The sequence below is a fragment of the Gouania willdenowi genome, chromosome 22 (genome assembly GCF_900634775.1).
Source record: "Gouania willdenowi chromosome 22, fGouWil2.1, whole genome shotgun sequence".
NCBI classification, from domain to species: domain Eukaryota; kingdom Metazoa; phylum Chordata; class Actinopteri; order Blenniiformes; family Gobiesocidae; genus Gouania; species Gouania willdenowi.
The window spans coordinates 23,824,032-23,837,027 of record NC_041065.1 but is presented as its reverse complement, the minus strand read 5'-3'; the positions used below and the strand labels follow the sequence as shown (position 1 = coordinate 23,837,027).

The 12,996-nt window shown below is 41.9% G+C and overlaps 1 protein-coding gene across 2 annotated transcripts in view; it reads right to left on the bottom strand.

Moving 5' to 3' along the window:
* LOC114456516 (cysteine rich transmembrane BMP regulator 1 (chordin-like)) overlaps positions 1 to 11,746 on the bottom strand; it is a 40,280-nt gene extending 28,534 nt beyond the window's left edge. For both annotated transcript variants that reach the window (XM_028438330.1, XM_028438331.1), the window contains exons 1-3: positions 11,132 to 11,746; positions 5,341 to 5,502; positions 4,889 to 5,062 (exon numbers count right to left, since the gene is read on the bottom strand). In XM_028438330.1, the coding sequence (XP_028294131.1) occupies positions 4,889 to 5,062; positions 5,341 to 5,502; positions 11,132 to 11,420 (625 nt within the window). In that variant the 5' untranslated portion in view covers positions 11,421 to 11,746. The remainder of the gene's footprint in view (positions 1 to 4,888; positions 5,063 to 5,340; positions 5,503 to 11,131) is intronic.
* Between the last annotated feature and the right edge of the window lie 1,250 nt (positions 11,747 to 12,996).

The following is a 12,996-nucleotide window of genomic DNA, read 5'->3' as shown; positions in this document are numbered from 1 at the left end:
GTCTCGTGTCATCGCCGACCGGTGACCATGTGGCTCGGCCAGTATTAGCTTTATCACAAAAAGGTAGTGGCCAATCAGAGTTAACAGTCCACGGTATGGGGAGGTGACTGGATTGGGAAGCAAAAACTAAAAAGGTATAAAAACAGATGAAAGATGTACTGTATGTTCTTATTCCAAAGTTCACAAAGATGACCTTAGCTTCTGATTCCCTGATTTCGGACTGTAAGCTTCAAACAATTTCTGTTGCATAACCAGCTGCTGTTTTTGTCCCGTCTATGAGCAACAGTAAGGGAATGCCTCTAAAATAGCAGTTTTTGACCTTATCATGAATGAACTATGTAAACAAACCCAGAGTGTAAAACAACCAAACACCACCCTACCAAGACCCAGGGGCACGACACACACACACACACACGCACACACACACACAAGTTCTCCTATTGTTGATTCCCTTTCTTCCTGTGTCTGCCTTCTAGCTCCTCCTCCCACACTTATCACATCCTCTCTTCTCTCCAAACATGTGGGTAATACGTCTGGGGCATCAGGTTGTTTTAAATTGGACGCATGCAGACAAATTGCATCCTCATCTTGCGCACCACCAGTGGCCCTTTGTTAAGTGACGGAATGTCAACTGCAGAAGAACACGGCCGAGTAGATCCCCAGAGTGAGTCACGGAGAAAGTGAGAGAAACAGTTTTTTTTTTAAAAACCCACTTCCATGAGTGAGTTTCTTAGAAGTCAATCTGTTTGAGGTTGAGTCAAAAGTGTTGCAACATTAAAATGTCTTTAATCGTTTTAATTGACTTTATAAGGTGTGTCAGAAAAGTAACAGAGCTGTACATAAAAGTAATTAAAACAATTGTTTTATTTACAACATAAAGACTGTCTGGTTTTGTTATTACCTCCGCCAAGGCGGTCTGTTTGGTTTATTTGATAGCAGGATTACATCAAAAGTACTTAAAGGATTTGGATCAAATTTTAACCAAAGATGGACAATTGGCCGTGGAAGATTGCATTACATTTTGGAGGGGATTATATATACACAATATACATATTCTAGATCAGTTCCAAAAACGACCTCTTATCATTTGCGAAATGTCAAAAACGAATATCTCAGTTTGTAATTGACTGATTCATATGAAATCTGAGTTGGATTCTCAAAAGGAGCTAAATCTTAGATTTTTTATCTTTGATCTTTAATTTCTATCATTTTAACACACAGTAAATGAACAGTCAGGTGATGTGTTTCGATTAAGATGCTGAGGAGGTGAATTGAAGGCTGGCCTCTGGCATATGAATAAATTAAAAAACGCTTGAACGACTCATTCTTGCGCTGTGTGCTGTCACAGAGAGGTCGCTGAGTTGTTCTGTGGTACAGCAGCGTTATGACATGCCTTAAGGCAGAAGTAAACATATCATGTTGAAACCATGAAGCTGCTTGTCATGTTTATAGTTGTATGCTGAACAATTGGCCAGTAAATAGTTGTTAAAGAAACTTGCCTGGAGTCATTCTACATGTGAGCACACAGTTTTGAATAGTCTTGGGCTGTAACGGGTTCAGGCTTCTTTTAGGACTGATTACAGCTCTATCCTGAATTACCCCACCGAGTTTCATCCGGATCCGGATAGCTCATTTTATCGTGATTTTGTTGCGCTTTTGAGAATAGGGGTGCCCATACATTTGGACCTACCGCATCATTATAAATGGCGTTAGAATATTATTTCAAGCCTTTAAAGTGTGAATGATCACGGTACTATGATCAGGATCACTGATCCAAATAACTGTTGCTATCTGGCAAGAAGAGATTTGGTGCTTGTGCTCTCTGAGTGTTAAAACACCTCATGCTGTTACTTTAACATAACACTGTAGATCATTTATAGGTTAAGTACATTATTGTCATTGCACATACATAGTTAAAATCAAATATCTTGGACTACCTTGTGGACTTCCCATGATCAAAAGACAATCAGATGTTTCTGAGTGAATTTAAAACTGAATCCATCCGAAAAAGCATGCATATATCCTGCTGTTTTCCTTAACAACTGGCCATCAGGATGAGAGTTTTTGCTGTAGTAAGAACTCCAAAGCTGTTGATAAATGTTGTTTACCATTTTCACTTGTGAAAGTTTAATTCGTCATCTGCCAGGCTTAGGCTTTAAGAGGGAGTTATAAAACAAGTAAAAGGCAACAGGCAATCTTTTATTGTACTGCCAAAGTTGATGATACGTCTAAACACTGTAATGTTTGATGCAAACACTTCCTGTGGGATTTACTACAAAAAGACAAACATCCATACAGCTGGACTGTGGGGGCTCTGTCATTTCTCTGGTACTTCCAGACTAAATAATCCCCAAAATGTCTCATGGCTGGTTGCCAGGCAGCCATGCTGTTAGTGTTGACTTTCTGGAGAGCTTTTTTCTTTACCTAAAATGTCAACATAATACAGTGGGCGCAGGAGCCCAAATTATTAAAGGAAAGTAACATTGACTCAGTAACAGTCACACGTTTGGAATGTGCATTTAAAGGGCCCATGTTAAGCTAAACTGACTTTTCTGTGCTTTAAACATCATAAAGTACTATTAGGGCTTCATACACATGCCAAGTGTTTTTTTCATTGATTCCCTCAATTGTTAGTTAGAGGGTGATTTGCTCCTTTTTTACTGCAGGGTGAGTCCAAACACCTCGCTCCATTTTGATGACCCGTTCCTACTTTGATGACTTATTTGACGTGGCACTGAGCTGGAGAAGCCGGGCCTCTAGGAAGCGCTCTGCCGTGATTGACATGTAAACAGACACGCACACGAAGATGAGCATGTCAGCGTCCTTCGTGCAGTGCTATGTACGTATTTTCTACAGTCTATTTATGTACCGGCGAACGCCCCGCCCCCACGCTCTGTCCAGTGTTTATAAAGCAGCATGAGCTCGGCTACGGAGTGGGTGGGAGGAGGGCGGGCCGTCCTCTGGCACTACGTCGCCGTGCGGGGAGGAGGAAGTCAGTGTCCCGTCTTTAGACACGCCCACTCATGAATATGCATAAGTAGGCCGTAAATCAGCCTGTTTGTTTGTGGAGTTGCTCAGAAAGTGACTTTTCAGAGGCTAAAACTCTGGAAAACAGGCGAGTTTGGGAAAATGAACCTCAAATACTATGTTTTTGGGGTTCTTAGAACTAATGGAGATGGGTGAAAATAGCATGACATGGGAACTTTAAGGAACAGGGTTAAAAGCATTTAAATGTATCAAATATGTTTGTAATAATTAAAGCACAGGTGCAGTTTTTGATATTAAATCCAACTTTTTGTAATTTTTTTTATGGATTATCTCCACTGCTGACATGTTGTGCTGCAGTGTTAACTTCCATTCAGCAGTTGAGGTAGATGTAGAAACTTAGGTGTTAATTAATAGCTATATTTTTTTGAATGAATATAGCTATTCAATGTGTAAAATTATTTTCCCACATATTCCCAATTTTCCTCAAAAAGCCCCAAATGTTGACTGTTACCATGGTTACAGTGACTCATGCTGTTTTCACCTCACACCTCTGTTATTCTGAATCATTTAAGTTCATGGAGTTCAACCAGTGGCATTTTTGTCCTAATTTGCAAAGCTCTCGCATTAGGAAGCCTCCACTTAGCGCCTGCCTATCTACCAAACACCTAACGATCCAAATGAGGAAACTAAACTGACTGCCAATAACGTTTCTCACTTAGACGTGTCAATCAGTGAGGTGAGTACGGAGCAGAGCGTATCAATCATCCTTGTAATCTCTTACGTCATTCAACAGACTTTTCTCTTCTCTCACAAAGAAGCATTACTATGCACCTAAATAACTCACTTTTTCCATCTGTCAGTCAAATTCATACCCTGTCTAGTCACACTTGTATCTTTCATTCGTAGGTAATTCGTTTTTTTAACACTTCAGCTTCCAATTCAACATCACTGCTCGCCATCAGAGAGATGACTGGAGGAAGAAACTTCAGCGTGGAAACGTTCAGCATCAAAAACCACTTTGTGGGAAACTGGATTGGGTTGGGTTGCTGGGGTTATCAATGTCGCCTCACACCTTAGATGTAATGTTTTTGATTCCAGGCCTGAACATTGAGCAAAGTTTAGAATAATCTCTCCATGTAGTTTTTTTGGTAACATGACACCTGTCATTAGCATGAATAAGGTGTCATGAAGGCTGTCATTAAGTGTCGTTCGTTACCCTGACCCTTCGTTACCCTAACCCCTAGCACTATGACAGAGATGTTTCAAAATTGTGCTGGTGACTAAATCAAGACGGACTGGAAGTAGCCCACCATTGGCTGTGAAGATAACAGCTCCGGATCACGACTCGCCTCGTCACCAAATTATGATATCTTTGTAAGAGCGACTGCGAGTTTGTTGTGTGAAACTCTGCCTCGTTTTCCTGTTGCATGAGAGGAGGGGGCCACAGCCTTGACCAGAACTAAACCATCCTGTATCAAAACTGCTAATAAATTGTTAAACTTAATTAAACGGACTCTTGTTAAGATTTGAATACGTTTGTCAGGTGAATTCTGAATAACAGTTAAAGGCAGGAAAACTGAATTCCTGACAGATAACCCCTAAACCTAACCCTACCTAATCCCACTAGATCCCTCCAGCTAACCCAAAAAATGCCAACATAGCTCCAAAGGTGTCATAATTTAGTGAAAAGAGTCATAATTTAGCAAACGACAGTTAATGACAGCCTTCCTGACACCTTATTCATGCTAATGAATGTTTTTTAACCACACTCTTCCTTGTTCTGTATTTACTGGTATTTTGTTATGCCTACTACTTCAAAAAGTAATTTCTGTCATATAATTGTAATCTTTAGGAACATGCTTTAAAGACCATTCCTAGTTGCAGGTCATTTAAAGGTTACCTGCAACTTCTTGGCACTGGCTGCGGTTAATGTAGGTGAAGTGATGCTGGCAGCTTTTGGACTCGCACACACAGCCCTCAGCAGTCAGGTTACAGCCCGAGAACATGCAGGCCGGGTTGGAGGGTCCCACATACTTCTCTCTGTGCTTCTCCCGGTGCTCGGATGCTTTCCCATCTGAAATCCAGTGGTGGACACATGCGTACACACAAACCACAGTCATCATGAGTCACAGACAATGGCACGACTCAGAGGCAAGTTAGGAACCACTACACAAAGTTGTAGTTAATGTGTCATCACTATGAGATGCGAGTAGTATTAGTCACCTCCGGTCCACATCTGTTGTGGATTAGTGGCTCTCAATGGGCAGCATTATTCCCTAAAAAAATCTTATTCCGCAACATGGAGAAATTTCTACGACAAGGTTTGACAAGATAAAAGTTAAACAAGCTCACCTGACTTGGTGACTTTCATGCAGGTTTCTTGGTCTGCATAGGTGAAGGAATCCAAGCAGGTGTGGCGGGCATCACACACACACTGACCTCCGGCTCTGTCGCAGCCTGTCACCAGCGGACAGCGCTCATCTACAAGACCTGCCTCTGGATTATCCGGAAGTACTGCAAAAGGCAATAAGGAGAAATTAATCCAAATGTGGAAATATGCAGTGCATCTTCAACATGTCTGATAATTATCAGTCATTCAGGTGCTATTGTGTTTGCTCGTAAAAGCAAATGAAGAGGCCCTTTGGGTAGTGTAACATCTCAAAGAAACAACTCCATGTCAAGGAAGGTAGTGAGTTTTCCCTTCAGACATGTTTCTTTCTGCTGAGCAATATCTCAAAAACACATTTCTTGTATTTTGTCGCATATATTACAATGGACGCCAAAACTGTATGAACTTCAAATCTTCTGAAATAAGTTTTTTCAAGTAGTGAGGTCTTAATTGGTCTTCTGTGCCTGCTTATCACACACAGGCTTCCAGGGACTGGTGGAGCCTAAACCAGCCAGTGAAGGGACAGGACACTAGTTTATCACAGGACTAATGGAAACACACGAGAGACTCGTAACTCACCATCTCTGCACTGAGAGGCTGTGAAACAAACTGAATGATTGAGACTCTTCAGTGTTTGTTTTTTGATTAACGTCACCTCAAGAAATATATTTTGCCTAGTAATCTTTCATTCAACTTTTATCTCTATTAAACTGCTCAAACTAAAACGTGGGATCATTCTCAGTGGGCCTTTTTTTTTTTAGTATCCTACATTTCTCTCTAGTTTAGACACAAAAGTTTATCAAGCCGGTCAACATCACCAATTGTTTCTTTATTGTGACAACTTATTTGGAAAATTACAGTATAATATAAAATGTCTACAGGTGTGTTGTTGGTTTACATAAAATATCACCTGCTGTGTATTAGGATGGACATTGCATTTACACCCCAAAAACTCTATTGGTTGGATACATTTCAAATGTTTTGGAGAACACTTTCAACAAAAAGGGTTCAAATCATTCTCAAACTATTTTTATTTAACTACCTTGACTTTGATTTGCTATTGACGGAAAACAACCAGAAATATTGTCTGAAGTCTGGACAGAGTCATTGATAAATCATATCCAATGAAAAGTACCTGGATATTCTCTTCTAAATAGCTTGGGATATTGCCAGCTTACAGCCTCTGTTGTGAATCCCTGCCTTGGCACGACCAACAAGGAAAGAGGCAGAGCGTTTGTGGGCTGCACCCCTTCCTCCTCCCTCCGCATCGTGCCACACCACATCAGCTACTGAGCCTATTTGTTTGCTTTTGTTCCTCAGCATGGGGCCCTCCCCAAGGTTTCCATCACTGAGGACTTCTGCAACGCCTCTTCTGAACTAAAGCCACTTGCACCATACCCACACATTGTTTATTGTAGTTCACCCTCCGAGATGTCACCTCAAGGCTTAGCTCAGCTTGGATGAAACTTTGGGGTTAGAAACTGAGGAATGTCACCAAAGAGCTGTGTGAGCTTAGTTTACCCAAAGATGCCACGATTAGGGGGCCTTAAAATACACTGTGCATTGTGTTTCTTTCTCCATCATGTGTGAAGAAACACATAAAACCCCTATTGACCCCAATTCATTCATTCATTAGCAGCGCCATCAATGCAAGAGTGGAAACAGAGTTAACAAAATAAGACCAACCGAGCAACCTATTCAACAATATTTAGCTCCCAGGCTTGATATCAATGCATTGAAAACATGATTGGAAAATATAACAAATAGACCATCTGGCAGCACATCAGAACAACACACACCGGAAACAGTGTTTATGGTTTAACTACAGACCGTCATAAAACATTAATCTTACTAGACCCTGATAAAACATCGATGTTACTATCGGATTGATTGGAACAGAAAGAGTGTCTTCAGTGTCAGAGAGATACAGTAATAGGATGAGTCAGTGTGGTCAGAGTTTTATTAGCTGAAAAGAACAACAAAAACCCAGCAATAATAACTAAAACAGATGTGTCCCTCCTGGAAACAGGAGATTGTCTCAATGCAATAACATTTGTAACAAACGGAATCAATGTGATTCTAAAAGTAGATTCCTCATCCAATGTGTGAATCATCCATGATAATGGGGAATCATCTCCATAATAAGAGTAAACACCAAACAGAGGAAGCAGCAGAGTTAATACTACGCTAAACCTGAGCCAGGCGGTCTTGCTTAAAGTGCTCCCAAATGACCAACGAGTTTGTTGAGCACAAGAAACCTTTTCCAAAAACCTTTCACAACTTCTACTCCTGATTTTTTTTTTCTTTTCTTTTCAGTCTAAAAATGATCTTCACCTTCACATGTTTCCTTCCTGAGGCATTCCTGCGCCTACAGAGTATTTCCTTTAACTTGAGATGGTGGCAGAATCTTCTGTGTGCGGTGCTAAATCTGGCCCTGTAGTAAAGGATGTTCCAGTCTGTGCTAATATTGAAAAGCTGGACACTGAAGGCTTTGTTTCATCAGCTAAGTTTAGCTTGACCCAGACTGAGCCGAGCACCCACAGTCTAACCAGAACCCTGCTCCCTGGTTATCTCCTATCTAGCCTGGAGAGTTCTGTACCTTCATCCTATGGGGATTACTCGCAAAGCCACTGAGACTAGTCGTCTTGGCATCCATAGCCTGGATGGGAAAGCTGACCTCTAGAGGCCCTGTGGCTGATAGCGAGCTAAAAAGGAAGTCTTTGAAACTGTTAGATAATACCAGAGGAAGAGTGAAGTAGAAGGCATGTGAAGGAGTGGACGTGGCGTGCTTGTAAGACATCCAGTTACATGTTATGTGAAGTATCTTTGGAGCTATAGAGGAAACATGGTGGGTGGGGGGGGGGGGGGGCTAACAGGAGAATACAATGAAGCAATTAAAGCATCAGTTTCACTTGACTGACCTGGTCCATCACTGAGGCAGATGTGATACTGGAAGCGCTGAACAAATTGTTGGAGCAGATGCTTCATGTTCTTAAAATGGGGAGCTCTAGAGCTGGGTATCAAGGCCAATTTCCTGAATCGATTTGATTTTGATTAATAGGGTTTTGAATCAATTAATCTTGATTGGATTTTTGATTCAGTATTGATCTTTCGAATTTTACTTGGATATTAATAAAATGGGTCCAAACTCCTGAATTCAGTTGGGGCGGCTTACCCAGCGGAGCTTCGTCTGCCATGTTTGCACCGAATTGAATGCACTCTCACCATGAGCAGGCGCAGTAAACTTTGCTAACCCCAGGCTATAGTGTGAGACCACTGGTGTTAGGGTAAAATCGTTTGATTAAATCGCACAATGGTTTACTTTTGTCCGTCAAACAGTCTCACATATTAGGGCTGCACAATTATGGCCAAAATGAAAATCATGTTTATTTTTCATCAATATTGTAATAACGATTATGATGACAAATATTGTTTATAGTTATTGAAAAATCTGTATAATTTTGTTGCACTAATTTTAAACAAACAATGTGAACAATTTACAGTGCAAAATAAAGCTTTAATTAGGAATTACACTAAAAAAAAAATGTACCATTGAAGGGCGAACTGAATGAATACACTATTACAGAGTGCTATCACAAAATGCTACTCATTGGAAACAATTACAGCTTACAGTTCTCATCAGTTCATCACCAAGACTCAAAGCTGCCGCTAAAGGGTCACTCACTAGTTATTGGAGCATCTTAATGAAGCCTTAACAATGTGTTAGCCCCCTGGTAGTTGGCTGACTACTGGTTGAGAAAGTGCCTGATTAGATATGCAGCAGAGCCCGCATTTTAGATGTAAATATTGATGACGGTCAGGTTAATTTAATCGTGGCAACCAAAATCGGAATCACGGATAAAATTGTGATAATTGTGCAGCCCTAAATAATATCTGATCCTCATTTCTTCAAAATCTGTCAAAATTATGCTGCGAAACGACGGGGATGTTTACGGATATGTGGCTCACAGCGCTAACAACAGACTCGGTTGTGGAATTGGACAGCTTCCAACATTTACGCGGTGACGGTAAGCAGAAAGGAGAGAGTCTGGCTGTGTTTGTGTGCGGAAAGGAGGAGGAGCTGCTGCTGCTGCTGCTGCTGCTCTGGTTCTGTAGCAACGCGCACACACGTTTCCGACTCAAAATCACTGCACGTTGTTTGATTGCATCACATGCTTCTATTCGGCCTTCCTCTTAACTCACAAAACCGGAGGCCAAATGTGGCTTTTTTTGCAATATTCGGCCGAATATATCCGGCCACCGAATATTCGGTGCATCCCTAGCTAGAGGTATTATATCTGGAGCACAGACAATGTCACCAAAACACATGGCAGATCATTTCTCTATCTATCTCAAACGTGTCACCAAGCTGGATGTCATCATGATGCAAAGGTTTTTACACCTCCACTGAAACAGAACCTATGACCACCCAGAAAACCAAAACTGTGAGGAGAGAAGTAGCGGATCAGAAGAGCGGAAACATTTAGCCCCTGCTCCTGATTGCAACTCTAATCACTTTAAGGCTCTTGCAGCTTGATGAGGGAAAATCTGGGATCAGCCTTCAGCAGCCTGCCTACTGTGGCCCCTGAAAACACACAGTGAGGTGTTGATTTACCCCCACCTATACACCCACCGGGTTGTGTGTACGTGTGTCTGATTTAGGGGTCAGCAGCTTGCTCCGAGGCCCCCGCGCTGCTTCCAGTCCCTAATCAGAAGGAGCCATTAGAGCTGCTGTTCATTCCAAAGCTGTTCATTTGTAGAAGACATATCCTCCAGACGCCTAACTATAACCTGTAGCTACGGAACAATCAGCAACGGCGTCTCCTGAGAGTTCGTTCTAGGGACCTCATACCAGGAGAAAAACCCCTTACAGGGATCTGGCATGGACCACCCCCACAGTGGCATGAGGGAAAGGCCATGTCAGAAGATTTAGACACCCACTGAGAACTGTTTACTTTCTACAGTCCCGTCAGTCTTCTTCAATCATCACTAAACGGGCTGGACGGAGTACAGGTGGAGGAACTGGTGGCTACTTCCACTGGTTGTTTGTTTCTCAGGAGGCAAAACCAGCGCTACCTCCTTCATGCTCGGTGAGGAACCCGACACCATCAACACTTCTTTGATGTTCAGAGAGGGGAGTGTAAAATGAGCACATTGACTACAGTATAACAAGCCATAACTGCTCAGTAAGGACAGGAGAACGCAGACCTGTGGATTCATTGGACTGCAAAGGAAAAGTCTATGGGAAACCTTTACAATCACACTGTCAAAAAAGTATAAACACTGAAGCCAAAGCAATGCAGACAAGAACATATTTTATTATTTACCAAATGTTCCACATTAAAGTATTAAATGAATGATAAATAAATAAACGTTTAAAATTTCATAGAAATGTCTTCAGAAGTGATTGCTGCCAGAAGTTCATGCATACCCCCAAAAAACTAAGAGTAAAAGCTTCCATAAAAATAGTGCAGCTCAACATGAATCATCTGTTGCTGTACAAAGCTCCAGCACCACATGTGGACAATGACAGAGCAAAGGTGATCAACAGCTGCCATTTCAAATGAATGGCGATTGATTTCAAGTCAAACAATACATTGATTTTGGTGGTTATTTTGGCAGAAGGGACACAGGAATGAATTAGAAGTAATAAGTCACCCAGATCTGATCAGCTGATCAAATTTAGTAATTTACCATTACAATGATCACTAAATTCCCAGACTTTTAAGTTGATATTGTTCATTATTCTCTCACCTTTGCACACCCCAATTTCGGGGACGCTGGCAGCTCCGGTTTTGTTGACAGATGCACACGTCAAACCCAGGGCGCAGTACCCGAGCACCCAATCCTGGCCCCCGCAGGGCTCCCACTCCAGCCGGGCGCACTGATCGCAGCATCCGCACGGATCCCTGGCCAGGGTCCGAGGATGGTCACATGATGTGTGCGGGGATCTGACTGGACATGTCCGGAGGTCACACGGCGTGCACTCGTGCGCTGTGAGCGCCCGCACCGTTAGGATGACATTCAACAGGAGAACGAGCATGGTTCACACTCCACGATCGGCGAGGCTCTCCTGGGGATCAGTCCGCTTCACTCATGAACCCCCGACGGGCGCTGGTGTCCCTGAATTGGTCAAGTTGTCTTTAAAGTTTGGAGAAGTCGCTTTCAGCTCCTGCTGTGCTGTTCACGGGTCACTTCATTGGACAGAAGTGCAGTGCAGTGAGCCACCAGCTGTAGACGCAGGTAAACCAAACCGATGCGCGTCCTCAGTGCGTCCCGGTGGGAATCCCAACGCCACGCCGTGAACGCTCCGCTGGGGATGTGAGCATCTGTCAGCCAGGCTCTCAGAACGCGCTCTGAGCGCCTCAATTGACAACCAGGCACATAGAAATTAACGGTGCACCTCCCCCTGATTGACACCCGCATCGACCAGTAGCAGGGAACCAAAGGTGGGCGGAATTCTCCGTACTTACAACTTGACTCAGAGTTGCGCAATGATGAAACCTTGAATGAGTTGAAGGAAAGCATGCAAGTATAATCCGCTTTCTGTTTCTTTTTAATGAGGGTGGGCTTAGTGTAAAACAGTGGTTCCCAAACAGAGGTACGTGTACCCCGAGGGGTACAGGAGCACATTGCAGGGGGACTCTCAGAAAGATTTAACAATTAATTTAGAAATAATTTGGAAATGTTCCTAGTTCCTTTTAGGCTTTTTTTTTTGGACACATTCACCACAAACTAACAGTATTATTGCTGAATGAAATACTACATTTTCTTGTAATTTATTGAAAAAGGATTATTTTATGCTGTGGAGGCCATTTTATCACACTTCTGACAATAGGAGTTAATACTTACTATGGAAGTAATCAAACTAAAGTGCATGATATTCATTTATTTATTATTTTGAAATCCACTTTAAATTTCACTCATTGTTTTGAATTTGTATATTAAAGCCTTAAGGAACCAGTTATGTTTGCGGCACAGTTAGGGGTTTAGGAGAGGGGTACTACTGGTGTAATACATACGGTCCGCGGGCCATATCTGGTCCATTAGAGTGAGTTACTTACAAAGTTTAGGAAGAAAAGAGAAAAGTAATCTTAATTTTCATTGCTAGTCGTGTTTCATCTATGGAGGATATTTCAAGTCTAAACAATCTGGTAATGATGCTTTTCTTTTGTTTTCAGGAATCACATGGTTCACATCTTTTTTCAACATCTGTGCCGTCAAACCCTGATTCTAAGGAGTTTATACGCTGTTGACTTGACAATCAAACTCTTGCCTAAATATTACAATTGGTAAGGTAAGAACATTTACATTATACTAATTAATAACACTCGTTTGTCATATGTCATGTCATTGTAGAAATGTTGCTCAATCTGTCTATGCATTGCCTTTTGATAAGAGAAACTTGACCCATGCATGTTTAGTAAATGGTAGCAAGCATAGTTCAGAAAAACCATGGACTAGAACCCACAACCTACTTTTGAGAACGCAATGTTACCCAGTCTCATAGTTTGAGAATTAGCATTTAGGGGTGTCTCGATCCAACTTTTCCACTTCCGATTGCGTATTGGTCGATACCGATCCAGTTTCTGCACAAATCCTACGTAATTTTATTATAG